Consider the following 18,016-nt stretch of genomic DNA (forward strand, 5'->3'; position numbering starts at 1 on the left):
TGCGATATGTTTTGTGATACTGTATCAATTCTCAAAAACACTGTATTGATTTTTAATTAATAGTTTACATGCAAAGATTAACTCAATACTTTATTTATTTCGTTTGCAAAGATATGCATCCTCTCAGTGTGTGTGTGTCCTCTGATAGTAGAGCTATGAAGTTGGATGTTACAGGGACTATGATAAATGCAGATCCCATAAAAAGGTAAACTTTTTTACTCTGATTTTATACATATGGTGGTGTGTTCTTTATACTGCCACAGTTTCCCTGAATTATACTTCAAAAATTGCAATATATCGCCTTTATTACAGTTTCACAATACATTGAATCGTAACCCCCGTATCATGATATCATATCGTCAGATTCTTGCCAACACACAGTCCTAATGTAAATAGCATATTCTCTTTGGATATTCTGAATTAGGCCTTATCCCGAATGGAGCATTTCCCGATTAAGACATGTGGGATATGACGATATTATTCTGGTTTTAGGAGCATTCTTTGGACATTCAGAATATGCGCCTCAATCAGGGTTTTAACGACAGTTTGCGACACACGGCCTCTCTCAGTCTGTTTATGTTGAACACAAACCAACTAGCCGACAGTTCGCAGAGATGCAAGGAGAAACACACCTACTTTGAAACATTATGAAAGACTTGGATATCAACAGGTTTTTGGATATGAGCAAATATCACAGCGCTGGTCGCCACACGGTCCAACAAGTCCAACCACTGGTTATGTTAACTGGAGTATGAACGGCTACATGTAAACAGAAATATTAGAGGAATATTCATTTTAATGTAAACAGCTTAGTAGGAATACTGTCTTTTTCAGAATAAGGGCAAAAAACTGAATATTATGTGCATGTAAACGCTGTTTTGTCCCTTATATGAACATCCAGCAGCCACTTTTGTTATCAAATCTCAAGAGCCATCTGCTTAAAGGTATATAATATATTGTATTCATATTGTTCACATATTGTAAAAAGTGACATTTTCATGTCTTTTATATTATAAAGCAGGTTTAAGTTCTATATAAATACTATGAGAGTATCGAAACACTTAATTCACAGAGAAATACACACAGCTTATTTAGAAACTGAGCTTTTGAAACAAGCCTTCAGGATTTCTTTCCATTTGTGATGTCACAAGTCTACAATATTTAGACCCTTTCAAAGTCTTAAATGTAAACATTCTAAATGGGTCCCAGTTTATTTCCCATTGCAGTGTATGTGAATGACATCAGCTGACAGGAAGTAAACATGGACCCAAGCTGTTGCCTAGCAACGCAATTCCATTGCGATTCCATTTAAATGTTCTAAAACGGAGCGTTTCAGACAGAGGGTGAATACAGCTATATTCAAGCAGACAGTATGAGGAAAATAAAGGCTTTTATAAACATTACAGCATGGAAACATGTTCTAGTAGAAACCCAAAATACAACTATGAACCTGAAAATGAGCATGATATGTCCCCTTTAAGAGAAAACTCCACCAGTCATGAGCCAGAAACTGGTGAACTTCAGCTGACTGGTGAGTTTATCTCTCGTCCAGCCACAGCTAGAGATCACCAGTTTCTACTGGTGTCAGTTTCTCAGCCTTATTAGGGTCAAAAGAAACGTTCACATACTCACATTAGATTCAGGATTCAGATCTAATACTTCATTGCCATATTTAATAAGAATTTGCTTTGGTGAGCTCACATAAAACACGCAGGGCTGAAACCAACGATTATTTTCATTATCGATTAATCTGCAGACTATTTTCTAGATGAATGGATTAATCGCTTGGTCTATAAAAAGTCAGAAAGCAGTGAAAAATGTCCATCCTAAGGTGATGTCTTTAAATGTCTTGTTTTGTCCATAAACCAAAGACATTCAGTTGAGCATGATATAAAACAGTGAAAAGCAGCAAATCTCCACATTTGAGAGGCTGAAAACAGGATTTTCTGCCATTTTTGTGTGAAAAATTACTATAACAATTAATTATCAAAATCAACATGTCGACTAATCGTTGCAACTCTAAAGTACACAGATACATAAAACAAGTTGTAAAAACATAAAAATGACCAATTTATGCATAAAAGAATAATACATTAATAAATAGATAAATAATGGTTCCATGGGGCTCAAAGAGCTTCTATGATGCACCATCGTACACACACACCATTTCAGTGTTTTTAGGACAAGCGTTATAAAACAGCACATGCGTAATTTAGGAGTTAAGGACGCAGACGGCCTCTGGGTAAATTCTGCTGCACTTTGATCGCCTTCAAAGCCCTGACTGTATGAGGACATTACAAAGAGAGGATAGTAAAGAGACACTGACGTCTTTGCTGAATCTCACGGGATCCTCTCATTGCTGCGAGTGATTCTTGGCCACTTGTGTTAAATGCTACTTAACGAGGGCTCACAAAAAGTACAGAATGTCACGCAGAAATATCAGTGCATATTTCAGAAACAAAGAAACTTTGTCCACAGATCTGCTCGACGGATGAGCTGACCCGTTACCCTGAATGCTCCGACCCTCTTCCTCAGTGTGACCGAGCACACCAGCTGCCTGAGAGGTAAAAGGGTTCATTCTCCTCATCCATTACGTCTGCTATTCACTGTACATAATATGAAAGAGCAACAGTTAATAAGAGAACACTCTGCTTGGGTTTCCTTCTCTTTCTATGAACCCTGATCTAAATCCTATTGAACATCTGTGGAAGGAGCTGAAACATGCATTCGGAGAAGGCACCCTTCAAACCTGAGACAGCTAGAGCAGTTTGCTCACGAGGAGTGGGCCAAAATACCTGTCGACAGGTGCAGAAGTCTCATTGAGAGTTACAGAAATCACTTGTTTGCAGTGATGGCCTCAAAAGGTTGTGCAACAAAATATTAAGTTAAGGGTACCATCATTTTTGGCCAGGCCAGTTTCATTAGTTTGTTTTTTAAAATGATTCTGTTGAACCACAATTCAAAAACAATATCTGATTTTCATTAGTTCATTTTCAGTGAATTTTTATTTATTATTACTTTTGTCAGTTTCAAGTTATTTCAGTGACCATCGTGGGTTTTCTTTCTTTAACGGAAGGGTACCAACAATTTTGTCCACGTCTGTAATAAGAATTAAAAAACGAACGGATTCAATAATCAATAACAAATCAATACTCTGAATTAGGGATGTCCATAATTAACCGTTTAACCGTTAACCGACATTAAGCATTTTAACCGCTTAACGCTATCGGTTAAAAGAAATGTTAATAATTAAGGATAAAAGCTGGTCCACCTTAACAGTCCACCTTAAGAGGCGGAGCCGGATACAGGAAGTCGGCTCCGGTCTCTCTGGCTCGCTTGAGCGGAGCGGAGGAGTTGTAGTTTCGTAGCATTTATTCACCGACAAATAAACTGTGGACACACTGCTACACCTACGATCACAGCTAGAACGCCACCAACAACCTCACACTCACCGCCAACACACACACATGGTCTGTTGGAAACTCACTAAAGTTACTCCGACTATGTGTGGCGGCGGCGAGCACGAAGCCTCCGGCAATGCTAGAGCTCCTAATGTAGCACAAATACACACACTGTTTGTTGGCCACTCGCTAAAGTTCCGCCGGGCAGACACACAGCTGACAACCTGCTAAACTAAACTAAATGTGCGGTGGAGACTTTTACTGGGAAAGTGGCTGCATGTCCGCGACACTACACGCAGCATCGTAGCTGCTAAGTTAACGCTCCCTGACAGTGAACTGGAGACTCCCGTCAACCAATATCTGTTGTGCTCCTGCAGCTGGAACACCGCTGGATGCGAGGCATAAATCTTGTTGGTTAACGGTTAATAAATAAGATAAATTTGCTACTCCGTACACGCCCCTCAGAAAAATATTGCTTTTATTTGGTCCGCTTTAATTTGTGCACTGTGAAACTGAACCAGACTAAATAGAAAAAGAACCAAAAGTATCAATATCACTCTGATTCGTACTAGACAAACAGATTAATGGTTTGTGAAAACCCCTTAAAAGTTATTTTTTTTATTAAAACACGTGGAAAAAAGTCAAACAAAACCTATGAAATACTTGAAACTACAGCTGTCAATCAATTAAAATATTTAATCGCGATTAATCACGATTGTCCATAGCTAATCGTGACTAATTGCAAATTAATCGCACATTTTTTATCTATTCAAAATGTACCTTAAAGGGAGATTTGTCGAGTATTTAATACTCTTATCATCATGGGAATGGACAAATATGCTGCTTTATACAAATGTATGTGTATATTTATTATTGTAAATCAATTAACAACACAAAACAATGACAGATATTGTCCAGAAACCCTCACAGGTACTGCATTTAGCATAAAACAATATGCTCCAATCATAACATGGCAAACTGTAGCCCAACAGGCAACAACAGCTGTCAGTGTGTCAATGTGCTGACTTGACTATGACTTGTCCCAAACTGCATGTGATTATCATAAAGTGGGCATGTCTGTAAAGGGGAGACTCGTGGGTACCCATAGAACCCATTTACATTCACTGATCTGAAGGTCAGAGGTCAAGGGACCCCTTTGAAAAAATGTAGCGTAAGTTTGGAGCGTTATTTAACCTCCTTCTTGACCAGCTAGTATGGCATGGTTGGTACCGATGGATTCATCAGGTTTTTTCTGACATTTTTTTTTTTTACAATTTTCTGAAAAAAATTGTGGACATTTTTCAGAACTGTTTTGGTACTTTTTATCGAACATTTTTTGGACTTTTCTTTGACAGTTTTTGGACATTTTCAGACTTTTATACGGACATTTTCCAGACCATTTTTTGGATATTTTTCAGGTTTTCTTTCTTTTTTTTAATTTATTGTTTACTTACATACTTTTTTTTTTTTAAATGTTTAGGAAATTTTTTTCAGACTTTTTTCAGACATTTAAAGACTTTTAAGTGGTCATGTCTGTAAAGGGGAGACTCGTGGGTACCCATAGAACCCATTTTCATTCACATATCTGGAGGTCAGAGGTCAAGGGAGCCCTTTGAAAATGGTCATGACAATTTTTCCTTGCCAAAATTTAGCATAAGTTTGGAGCGTTATTTAACCTCCTTTGCGACAGATAATATGACCTGGCTGGTACCGATGGATTCATCAGGTTTCATTTGATGTCAGTATCACTCTAGCTTTAAGACTGAGCCTGCTACAACCAAAAGTTGCTTTAACGTGTTAATTTGTGTTAACGTGTTATTATCACGTTAACTTTGACGGCCCTATTGAAACCTATAAGACTTGAGGGACTCAAGCCCACTGTGAAGTCTCCCTCAGTCCGTCCACCACACACTTATCTGGGTCCAGACGTCCCTCTCCCCACCCACATCCAGCTGCTCTCTGGGCATTCCAAGACATTCCTAAGTCAGACTGAACATGTCACCTAACCCCCTCTGACATGCTACCAGTTGTACATGCTCAGAATACCACTATAGGAAGGCATGCTCAAAACATCCTGATCAGATGCCACGTTAACCCTTTCATCTATTCCAGGCTGCTGCTGGATATCTGAGCTCCTCACCCTGAGAGTGAAGACAGGCATCTCATTCTGGCTATTTGGGTGTTGTGATCTTATTTTTCCGGTCACTTCACCTTCAGGTCTCAGCTCCGTCTTCACCTCAACAAACAGTCCTACATAAAAGTACCTCACAGATCTATCTAAATAATCTGTTGCCGACCGCCACGCACGCCTCACCTAAACATGCGGCGGCTCCCACCATGGCGTAGAGGCCCGGGGTGATGCAGTCTGCTCCCGGCGAGCACCAGCCTTTAAAGATGAACGAGTCGTGGTTGTAGTAGGCCAGCTGCTCCATGCCGACGCCCAGCAGTCTGCCAGCGATGGCTCCGACTGCCATGCTGGGGATGAAGAGACCAGAGGGGACCTGGGTGGGCAGAGAGGAGACGACAACAAGATGGAGATGAAGGATTAGTCAGTGCTGCTTAGCAGATATTAGGGCTGCCCCTTCTTAGTTGATTTATCGGTTGTTTTGGACTGAAGCCTGAGACACACCAGGAACGTTAGCAGCGTGTGGCGGCTGCGTTACCTATTGTTTTTTATTTCGGCGTCCATGTTAACAGGTTAGAGCAGCCACACTGCCCGCGTGAGACGCATGTCGCTTCTAGAGAATAGAGGTCTCGCCTATTTTTGACGCGTGTCGCGTGCATTTCACAGCAACAACAGACAGTGAAAGTGATCTATTGACTGTATATTAACATCATATCAGCTACATTACTACAGTTTACATGTCTAGACATCTGTAGAATATGTTACGGACAGTGAAGGTGATCTATTGACTGTATATTAACATCATATCAGCTACAGTACTATAGTTTCGATGTCTGTCTGTAGAATATGTTATGGAGATGAAAAAAAAGTAAAGACTTATTTTTAAATCAACACTTCCTGCTTTCATTTCAAAATAAAAGCCCTCAAGCGTTTTTTCTACGGACAGAATTCCTTCATTTGTTAGCACAAGGCTTTTATTCTGAAATATGTGCCGGACAGTGCTCTAGAACATGCAATGACTTGGAGAGCTCCATGAATGAATAAAGTACGAAGTTTTAATTGTGAATTATTATTATTATTATTTACTAATTACCACATGTTTCTTAACCTTTCTCTGTCTAAATTAAATATAAATGATATTTATAATGAAATGAAATGGCCATTAAAAGACAAACTCTATGTAGAAAGAAAGGGCTGATGGCAGCAGCTGCAGCAGCAGAAACGCACCTGGTGTGAACACCCGATGCGTGAATCACGCAGCCACCATGCAACGCAGCCGCCACGCGCTCCTGACGTTCCTGGTGTGTCCCAGGCTGTAGTTGACTAAGATTTCTTTAGTGGATTAGTCATTTTTTTATACTTTTTTTATGCTGAATGACTTATATCCAAGAAACTTGTGAGCACATCTCTGGTAAACACCAGCTTTAAAGTGGTGCTTCTGTGTGATTCTTCGTGGAGAAACTCAGTTTCACAAATCTGTCGATTAAATCAACTAATCGATTAGTCTTGTCAATTAATCGAGTGTTAGTCAACTAAGAGTTTCTTTGGTCGAGGACAACCCTAGTAAATTTGTTTTTGTGACATCATAAAATACTCTTCTCTCAACAGTTAATAATAGCTGAGGTGCAGGTAAGATGTGAGGAGTTTCACTGATTCTCACAAGGTGACTGAGTCACTGCAGAGCAGGACACAAAGTATTGAAGATTAAGAGGCATGAGTGTATTAATGAAACTGACTAACACTTCAAAAGATGCCAAATTGTATGTTTTTGGGGGGTTTAGTAGTAGCGGAAAAGAAAGACTCGAGACCATCTTGTGATCCCACCAGCCATGACGTCAAATCGAGCCGAATTAGAATATAATTAAAACTAACTGGTCTCTAAAAAGATGATGCTAAAAACAACATCCATATGCATTTTCAGCCAAATTAAGTCATAAAAACAATCTGTCTTAATCAACATGTAAACCCCACAAACTTTCATTTTGTTTTTAACAATAACTTGATCCTCCAGAGAGCCTCATGATAGTGAGTCATGTTGCTGTGACTCATCATATAAACCATGCAGAGAGGCTCCAAGAGGCTCCATTACTAGATGACCAGTGAATGAAACTGGGACACACTACTTCAAAATATGTCTCCAGACAGATTAGAGACAGCTGTCCCTCGTAGCACGCCATGTTACGCAGAGAGCGGTGCATTAATAAGACTCTAAAACCAGCCAAAGAGGCCTCATCGATAACAAAGTTCAAAGAGAGTGGTGTGTGTGTGTGTGTGTGTGTGTGTGGACCTACCTTCATGCCGAAGGTGATCACAGTGATCATCATCTTGAAAACTAAGGCCAGGGCCAGCTGCCACAGAGCGGTGTAGAGGCCCTCTCCTGCCGGCCGGTCGGCCAGGCTGTTACCTACACCTGTTTCTGATGTGTTGGTTGGCTGCGTGGGGAGAACAGTAGGAGAGAAACATCAACACAGAGATGATGGAGGAGATAAACGAAAGGCAGTATTAGAGGAACAGAAGGATGCCAGACAGAGACACCAAAAATAAAAAAGGCAGAAAACATACTGGAGTTCCGACACAGTTTCCATTTCAAAATTGTATTTCTCATATTTGACTTTGTGACTTTAAGATTGTTTTACACCAGGGGTCAGCAACACGCGGCTCTGGAGCCACATGCGTCTCTTCAGCCCCTCTCCATTGGCTCCCTGTGGATTTTTAAAAATGGAAATGAATAACTGTTTTTTGTTGACATTTTCATTTGTATTTATCATTGTTGTAGGTCTATGGTACGACGGTACGTGTTATTTTCTTTTTTTCTCGTAAAGTTCTGACTTTATTCTCGTAATAGTACGACTTTTTTCTCGTAATATTCTGACTTTATTCTGTAAATCTCAGATGTTTTTTCCCTCAATGTGGCCCTAATATTCTGTAGTTACTTTGTCTCTTTGGCCCTCACTGCATTAGACTTATATACTATATACTTAGACTATAAACTGTGTTACCTTCATCACAATGATCAAATGTTTTGGGGCTCCAGACAGTTTTTTTTTTTTTCTTTACTAAAATGGCTCTTTTGATAGTAAAGGTTGCTGAGCCCTGTTTTACACTAAAAGAAGTGTTCACTAAAAAAAAAGATGTGTGTCCTATGTGTGATGAAATAAAAATATGTATTAGAAGCTTTGTTGAATACTCGATTCTGATCAATTACAGCATTCTACTGTCTGTATAACAGACCGTTGCTATGGACGCAGTTCTGATTTTCGCATTACAGTACGGTACATTCTCCCTTACTTGTGTCGTGAACCTGCAGTAGGCAGAATGTTTCTGGCATCATTGGGCAAAAATCCCATAATAACTTTTCAGTATATTGTAATTCAAGTGCTCTGAGAGAAACCTAGACTTCTGCTCCTCCTCATGGCTCTGTTTTCAGGCTTTAGAACATCTAGCCTGTGACGGGAGACTTTGACCAATCACAGGTCATTTCAGAGAGAGAGCGTTCCTATTGGCTGTGCTCCGGCTGGTGGGTGGTGCATGGTATTTCCTCAACAGATCGCAACATGGCTGCTGGGTCACAACCCTTCTCATTTTACAGCTAAACAGTACACTACAAGATGATTCTGAGAACATCTGACGAGAGAAATAGACATTAACGTAACAGAATATTGATTCATATTTGATCAGCGCTGCCTAGTTTGACCATTTGATCGGAGTTGGTGAGTGATTGACAGCTGCTCAGAGACGGCAAGGCTCGGCTCTGACTGGTTATTTTCCTCCTGTCTGTGAAATCCTGCAGATGCTGTTAGGAGCACCGCAGGACACCGGAGGAACATGATTTTTTTTAGATTACTGGTCTCATGCACTACTGTGATGCACTGATAAGGTGACCATTGAATAGAAAATAACTTTTTTTAATCATATTTGCTCCGTTTCTACCTGCTGCAGCTTTAAAGGTCCCATAATATGCTTTTTTTTCCAGGTTCATAGTTATTTATAGTATTATAAATAATAGTATTTCTGTTTCTACTAAAACATGTTTACATGCTTTATTGTTCAAAAGTATTTAAACAGCACTTAAACCTGCTTTATAATATAAAAGACATGAAAATCTCACTTTTTACAATATGGGACCTTTAAGTAATATATACACTCACAGGCCACTTTATTAGGCACACCTGTTCAATTGCTTGTTAACACAAATAGCTAATCAGCCAATCACATGGCAGCATCTCAATGCCTTTAGGCATCTAGACGTGGTGGAGACGACTTGCTGAAGTTCAAACCGAGCATCAGAATGGGATTTAAAGGTCACATATTATGCTCATTTCCAGGTTCATAGATGTATTTTAATGTTGCACTAGAACATGTTCACATGCTGCAATGTTCAAAAAACCCTTTATTCTTCTCATACTGCAGCCTGAGTCTCCCTGCCTCAGAGCCTAATTCAGCCTCTGTCTGAAAACCACTGATTCACAGCCTGTCTCCTCCCACTCTGATTGACAGAAAACGCTGACCAATCAGAGCAAACTTCCTCAACAACAACAGCGTCACCCTCCCCCTCCCTCCCGGAGAAGCTCTGGAGAGAGGAGTGGAGAGATAGCAGCTAGAATAGAGCTTATAAACCACTTTAAAGTTTATAAACCAGAAACTTCACCCAGCGCACGTGACCGGAGGAATCTGATCAGAAATCGGCGACACATGATGAACATCTGCGGTCCAGATTCCAGGTTTTCCTGACGGTTTCTCTCAGGTAAATAATACTATTTATAGCTCTGTTAGTTAACTCAGTGTTTACCTCATGCATCAACTCTGTAAACCGTAAACATACACTCTGTTTTACGTCTGTCTTTACAGATCCATCTGTGAGAAATGACCGACAGAATCATCCCAGAGGAGAGCAGACAGCTGAAAGCAGATGGGAGATACAGAGCTAATCCGTTAGCATGTAGCTACATGCTAACGGATTAGCTACATGCTACCGCTATGACACGGTGTGTAAACACAGCGACCATCAGGGTGGAAAATAGAAGATGTGAAACAGTAGTCAGTTCATTATTTCTGCTAAAAGATAAATGTATGGAAGATCAGAGTAATGGTATATTATTTACAGTAGTAGCTGTCTCTGTGTTACCATGACTACAGACCACCGGAGCTTAGTTTACCATAGTTTACCAGAGCTGAAAGACTTTCTCCTGTACCATGTCACATAACTAACTAACAGGTGGGATGATTACAAATGCTGTGAATAATTAATATTGTCATCTGTCAACTCAAATAAAGTTTGACTGAAACAGAAATGTGTTGTGTTGCTTACAAGTCACTATTTACTACCTGTAATCTGCTACATGCATGACATCAAATATATATAATATATAAATATCATCTGTTTAAACAGTGTAATTACATAAAGCCTTTGTGAAAGAACATGTTATATTTAGATGATGGGAGTACATGAAGCCTGTTCTGCTGGTTCTTGCAGACTTTGCTCAAGTTAGGTTGAGGAGGAGAGACAGTGACGCGCTGTGGGGCGGGGTCAGCTACTGAAGGTTCTCTCTGGTTCGACCAGGAAACCCTTACATGGCTTGCATTTCTCTAATGACGTCAGAAGAGAAGGAAAAAAAGCGATTTTTTTTTCTGCACCCATTTCCGGACAAACGGAGGAGGAGAAAAAGAGAGAGGATGGTCTTTTATGATACTATGGTGGCCTGTAGACACACTGGGGACAGATATTGATGTTTAAAAGACATGGAAAAGTGCATTTTGCATAATAGGTGACCTTTAAGTGACTTTGAACGTGGTTCAAACATGGTTGTTGGTGCCAGACGGGCTGGTCTGAGTATTTCAAAAACTGCTGATCTACTGGGATTTTCACGCACAACCATCTCTAGGGTTTACAGAGAATGGTCCGAACAAGAGAAAATATCCAGTGAGCGGTAGTTGTGTGGACGGAAATGCCTTGTTGATGTCAGAGGTCAGAGGAGAATGGGCAGAGTGGTTGGAGATGATAGAAAGGCAACAGTAACTCAGATAACCACTCGTTACAACCAAGGTATGCAGAATACCATCTCTGAATGCACAACACGTCCAACCTTGAAGCAGATGAAGACCACCCGGTACTAGCAAGGTGTACCTAATAAAGTGGCCGGTGAGTGTATAACATGACACCATTCCCAATTTAAATCAGATGCTCTAAATCTCTCTATTTGCTTACTTTGTAGGAATGAAAATGACAAACCAGAAAAACTTTCTCTACAAACAAACAAAATCTATTCCTTTCCTCCGCAAATAAACAACTCCTCCACTCACACTTACACTCACACTCACTGTCACACTCACTGTCACTCAAACTCACTGTCATACTCACACTCACTGTCACACTCCCACTCACTGTCACTCACACTCACACTCACAGTCACACTCACTGTCACACTCACTGTCACACTCACTGTCACACTCACTGTCACACTCACACTCGCTGTCACACTCAAACTCACAGTCACTCACACACTCACTCACTGTCACTCACTCACACTCACACTCACTGTCACACTCACTGTCACACTCACACTCACGCTCACAGAGTGGATATCTGACCTGTTTGTAGCCGCAGAGCTGCGAGGAGTCGAGCAGCGAGCAGTCGTTGAACAGCTCAGCGATGAGCTCTGCTCCGCTCATCCTGGTGTAGCTGTTCGGGTAGGCGACGACAGCGGTCAGCGCCGCGACCACCAGCACCTCCATGACGGGGTAGTGACCCAGACGAGTGGATTTACCTTTCAGAGACACACATGATTACTAGGCATGCTGGGGGTTAGAAAGAAAAGAAAAAGGGTTTGTTGTGTGTGCAGCTCTTTTAGGGCACATTTCACCACTCACGTCTCCTGCACCAGGCGATGTTGGCCCTGATGAACAGCGCCCCCCACAGGCCTCCGAAGATCCCCAGCAGGATGAAGGGGGCCAGCTCCACCAGGTGCCACGGGGCGTGAAACTCCACGTAGAACAGCACCAGGCGGCTGTTTCCAAACGGGTTGATGGAGCGCAGAGTGAAGGCTGCTACCAGGGCGGCGAAGAAGGAACGCCACAGGGTCTTCAGAGGGAAGTAATAACTCACCTGGAGGAAAACACAGACAGAAAAGATTCAATATTAGTGAAGACAAACCTGCTTTTCTTTTCTTTCCTTTTCTATCAGTGGTATTTACAAAGGCAGTTAAATGTGTGAAACTGTAGATGGGATTGTAGTTTATAACATTCATATTTGTAAAATACAGATGTATTGGTTAAGTGAAACTAGTTTCTACTAGGGCTACATCTGATTATTGTCATTGTCAATTAATCTGTTGATTATTTTCTTGATTAATCGATTAGTTGTTTGGTTTATAAAATGTCAGAAAATGGTGAAAACATGTCGATCAGTGTTTCCCAAAGCCCAAGATGAGGTCCTCAAGTGTGTTTTGTCCACAACTCAAAGATATTCAGTTTACTGTCATAGAGGAGGAAAGAAACCAGAAAATATTCACATTTAAGAGACTGGAATCAGAGAATTTAGACTTTTTTTCTTCTTAAAAAAATACTCAAACCGATCAAACCATTATCCAAATAGTTGGCGATTAATTTAATAGTTGACAACGGATTGATTAATCGTTGCAGCTCTAGTTTCTACTATTTCAAACACCAACCGAGGTGCCAAAAATACAGTGAAATATTCAATTTCATCACATTTTCTTGCAGTAAAACCAAAACTCTGGATCATCTATTCATCACTGATATTCTACGTCACTTCACTCACAAATAAATCAACTATTTAGAGTTTAATCCTTTTCATTTTTGAGCTTGGAGAAGCAGCAGTCTGCCCTCTGAATGGGAGACCCCCAGCATCCTCATCCAAAAACTCCTCAGGGAGTTCTGCTGAAGATGGATTATAAAGCTGCTGAGACACATTTAACTGTTTATCAGGTCCCAGTTAGGTGCCAGTAGGCGTGTTTTAGTATCTGGAGGGAAGCAGGGAACAAGGAAAGAGCCTGGAGAGAGTGGAAGAAGAGAAGCACCAAAGTGAGTTTATACTTTTTGAGGTCAAAAAAGGTGAAGGAAGATGCCAGCCTCCACTTCGAAAAAGACGGTCAAACTAGCCCCCACGTTGCGGTACGTGTATATACTAGACATTACGGTAAAAGGGTGTAAGAACTGGCACAGAAATCTTGGTCCACGCGTTTGTCACATCCCGGACTACTGCAACGCCGTCCACTCTGGCCTTCCCACCAAACTGCTCAACAGACTTCAAATCATTCAGAACTCTGCCGCCCGGATCATCACCCGCACCAGATCCTCCGACCACATCACTGGAGTACACCCCCTCCCGTTCCCTGCGCTCATCATCAGCTGGTCTTCCGACCAACCCCCCACCTCACACCTCAGCATCATGGGAGCTAGGGCGTTCAGCTGCACTGCTACCAGGCTCTGGAACTCCCTCCCTCCTCACATCTGGCAGTCTGACTCTGTTACTACATTCAAATCCCTCCTCAGAACTCACCTGTTCAAACTGGCCTATTCCCTGTAGTGTGTCCATCAGTCCATCATATGTGTCTGCATAAATGTGTCTCTGTCATGTCCGGCTGTTTTTATCTGTTTGAGTATAATTTTATCTTTGTAAGGAGTCCTTGGGTGTCCTGAAAGGCGCCACCGAATAAAAAGTATTATTATTATTATTATTATTAAGTGGAAAGCAATTAATTCAGTTTCGTTATCCGGTGCTGATGAAATAACCGGCTAATTGTTCTGACACAGTAAACACAAGAAAACCTGATTCTCTTTCATCCTTGTATGTTATGATTTTGTAAATATTTTTATTTTATTTTAATAATTAATTAGTATTATTTTCATATTAATATCATTATGGCATGTAGGAGTTATTTGATTTGTTGACCAAAATGTGACAATGTTCATGTAAAAAAAAAAAAAATCTATAAAATACTAATTACAAAAAAAAGAAAAACACATTTTATTCCTGATATCACGGAAAGGTACTACATTACCCACAATCCTAAGTGCAACGGTGTCTCTGATTGGTGGAGCTCCCTGTCACCTTTAAAATGTTTACCTACCGCACCCGCGGGTGGCTTGTGAGGGTACGTGCTGCTCTGTGGCGTCTGCTCCCGGATTTCACTTTTGTCTTACATCACGAGAGAATAGTTCACCGAAATGTGTTTCTGAAAATATCTGAGGCGAGAAATAAGCCATGCAGTTGCTAGTAATAGTTTAAACGTTTTTGGGCGGCGAGGCTGCATTTGCAGTGGTTTATGGGATGAGTAGTTCCTTCACTCTATGTTGTACTCAGTCTTGTACCTTTGCCTTTTTTTCCCCATTTTCCAATTTTTCTTTGCTCCAAATTGAATATTTTATGGTCACGATTCTTCTCGTAACTGTCCCATGCTTAAAGGTTCCATATCGCGCTGATTTTCAGGTTCATACTTGTATTTTGTGTTTTTACTAGAACATGTTTACATGCTGTAATGTTCAAAAAACACATTATTTTCCTCATACTGCTGGTCTGAATATGCCTGTATTTACCCTCTGTCTGAAACGCTCTGTATTGACGGAATTGCAACAGAATTGCGTTGCTAGGCAACAGTTTGGGTCCATGTGTACTTCCTGTCAGTTGATGACATCCACATACACTGCAACCAGTTCTAAAATGGGACCATTTAGAATGTTAAAGTTTAAATCTGTGTAAAGGGTCTAAATATTGTATATTTGTGACATCACAAATGGACAGAAATCCTGCCAGCTTGTTTCAAATGCAGAGTTTCTGAATACGGGCTGTGTGTATTTCCCTGTGTATTGAGTGTTTCGATACTTTCACAGTATTTATATAGGACTCAAACCTGCTTTATAATAAAAAACATGAAAATCTCACTTTTTTATAATATGGGACCTTCAAAACTCTTTATAGAAGGAATTTCCTGAAACGCAATGTAGTGAATGATGGGAAACAAAAAGTTGGCGGTCACTGTTGAGCTTTATTTGTACTCACCTCCTCCAGGCTGAACAGGACTCCTCCGATGGGAGCACCGAAGGCCACCGACACACCCACCGCCGCTGCTGCAGACAACACCTACGAGACAGAAACAAACACACACATCTGTGCTGCGGTACAACTGAGAGGTTAAACAAAGACAATCAAACAAGAATCTATCAAGGGAACGCCGCGTTCTCCGCACTGTTGAATGAACACATGTTCTTTGGTCCAGACGACTTATTATCAAAAGGCTGATCAGAACCCCTAGTTCCCAGCGGTGCTGTGATAAAGGTGAAATACAAACACAGAGCACCGAAGCAGTGAATCTAATCTGTCCTACCATGAAATAAGAGAAATATTTGAAGATTATCTCTCTTCAGCTACTGCTACTAGCTAATGTTTTTCCAGGATTTCAGAGAATATATTCAGAGATTATAAGACTACAGCAGCTTGTTTGGTTCCATATTTCATTTTACAACTTCTCTATTCACCCGAAGAGACCAACCAAAGACCCATTTTAGTCTTTTTAGGGGGTCCAGGGGGTCTTTAGGGGGAGATAGTAGGTCAGCAGCAGATGTCACATAGTAGTAGTGAACATCATCTGAAAGCTGAGAACCTGAACATTAATTTGAGATGCAGCTCAGAACTGTGTGTCAAGTTCTTCTAGTCATGAATCAGAAATAAACATGCTCACTTATGTCTCTTAAATGTTGCAGCAATGTTTGGGTTGATACCATTTGTTCCACAGATTTGGTGCTAAATTTAACCATTTTTTACCATTGGAGAATTGATAAAAATGATCAATAATCCCTCCAGAATACCACATTAAGACACCAAGACCTTGATGAACACCATAGAAAAAGACATGCTGTGATTTGGGATCAAAAACTTTTGACATTTGGAGATTTCTGCAAGAATTGCATTTTTCAGTGATTGATGGCGAGCACTTGTGTTGTGTAAACTGCTCAGAAACCCCCTTATTGTCCATCTAGCTAGGAAAGCCATCCATCCTCTGAATACTCTAGGTCTCTAGTCTGATCCATCCATCCTCTGAATGCTCTAGGTCTCTAGTCTGATCCATCCATCCTCTGAATGCTCTAGGTCTCTAGTTTGATCAATCCATCCTCTGAATGCTCCAGGTCTCTAGTCTGATCCATCCATCCTATGAATGCTCTAGGTCTCTAGTTTGATCCATCCATCCTCTGAATGCTCCAGGTCTCTAGTCTGATCCATCCATCCTCTGAATGCTCTAGGTCTCTAGTTTGATCCATCCATCCTCTGAATGCTCTAGGTCTCTAGTCTGATCCATCCATCCTCTGAATGCTCTAGGTCTCTAGTTTGATCCATCCATCCTCTGAATGCTCTAGGTCTCTAGTTTGTGGCTGTAAAGTTTCATGAGGCTGTGATTATCCTAGAGGTCATTTTATACAGTGAGGTCAATGAAATGTCTCCTATGGGGACTAACATCATCACACATGAATACAGTTGGGCTCATTGGATCCACCATAGTCTCAGCTTTACAGTGAGACACAATCTATGGAATTCAAAGACTGTTTAGGGACCCCAGTAAGCAGATATATTCAGATACACCATTTTAGAATAGGAGACAATAACCCATTTCTACTGCATGTGATTATCATAAAGTGGGCATGTCTGTAAAGGGGAGACTCGTGGGTATCCAAAGAACCCATTTTCAGTCACATATCTGGAGGTCAGAGGTCAAGGGACCCCTTTGAAAATGGCCATGACAGTTTTTCCTTGCCAAAATGTAGCCCTACTTTGGAGCGTTATTTAGCCTCCTTCACGCTAACATGAAACCCAGCTTTCAGAGCCGACAGGGAGTTGTCTGTTAACTCTGTTGTATGAAAGTAAAAAAACAAATAAAATAGAATAGCCGCAGAATACGTAACCACACAGAGCTTATCTCAACACTTCCCTTTTAGGAAGACTACCAAAACAATCCATTTTATGAGCACCATTACTCGTTATTTATCACCTCGCCCCAACTGCCCCGGAGCCTACCTCTCGTCGCTTGGCTTCATTCTTGCGGTACTTGGTGAACAGATGACACAGTATGTTAGCGCAGCAGCAGGCCACGTGGACCAGAGGGCCCTCCTTCCCTAAGCTGAGGCCAGAGGAGACGGCTAGGACCAGGGTGATGGTCTTGATGATCAGGGTCCACTTGCCCAGGTAGCCACGGATGATGAACCCACTGAGGATGGTTTTAATCTGAGAGAGACGGAGAGAAAACAGATGTCAGGGAGGGATCAGTTTACATGTGTGTGTGTGTGTGTGTGTGTGTGTGTGTGTGCGTGTGTGCGTGTGTGAGGGTAGAGAAAGTCCAAGAGAGTGGAATGGAAGGAGAGAAAATGGATATTATTCTTTCAAATAAGCAGTTAATCTGGTGTGCGTGGGCCTGCTGACCGCTGTCCGACCTTCCAGTGACGAGAAAAGGTCTCAAGTTCCGTGGAATTAAAGGATAGTCTT

The 18,016-nt window shown here is 41.1% G+C and overlaps 1 protein-coding gene across 3 annotated transcripts in view; it reads right to left on the reverse strand.

The window, feature by feature from the left end:
* Positions 1-18,016, reverse strand: part of clcn5b (chloride channel, voltage-sensitive 5b) — a 61,586-nt gene that overhangs the window by 10,771 nt on the left and 32,799 nt on the right. For all 3 annotated transcript variants that reach the window (XM_074623202.1, XM_074623201.1, XM_074623203.1), the window contains 6 exons: positions 17,552-17,758; positions 15,545-15,625; positions 12,394-12,628; positions 12,115-12,290; positions 7,818-7,958; positions 5,716-5,902 (listed from right to left, as the gene is read on the reverse strand). In XM_074623202.1, coding sequence (XP_074479303.1) covers positions 5,716-5,902; positions 7,818-7,958; positions 12,115-12,290; positions 12,394-12,628; positions 15,545-15,625; positions 17,552-17,758 — 1,027 coding nt within the window. The remainder of the gene's footprint in view (positions 1-5,715; positions 5,903-7,817; positions 7,959-12,114; positions 12,291-12,393; positions 12,629-15,544; positions 15,626-17,551; positions 17,759-18,016) is intronic.

This window comes from Sebastes fasciatus, chromosome 22, assembly GCF_043250625.1.
Source record: "Sebastes fasciatus isolate fSebFas1 chromosome 22, fSebFas1.pri, whole genome shotgun sequence".
NCBI lineage: Eukaryota > Metazoa > Chordata > Actinopteri > Perciformes > Sebastidae > Sebastes > Sebastes fasciatus.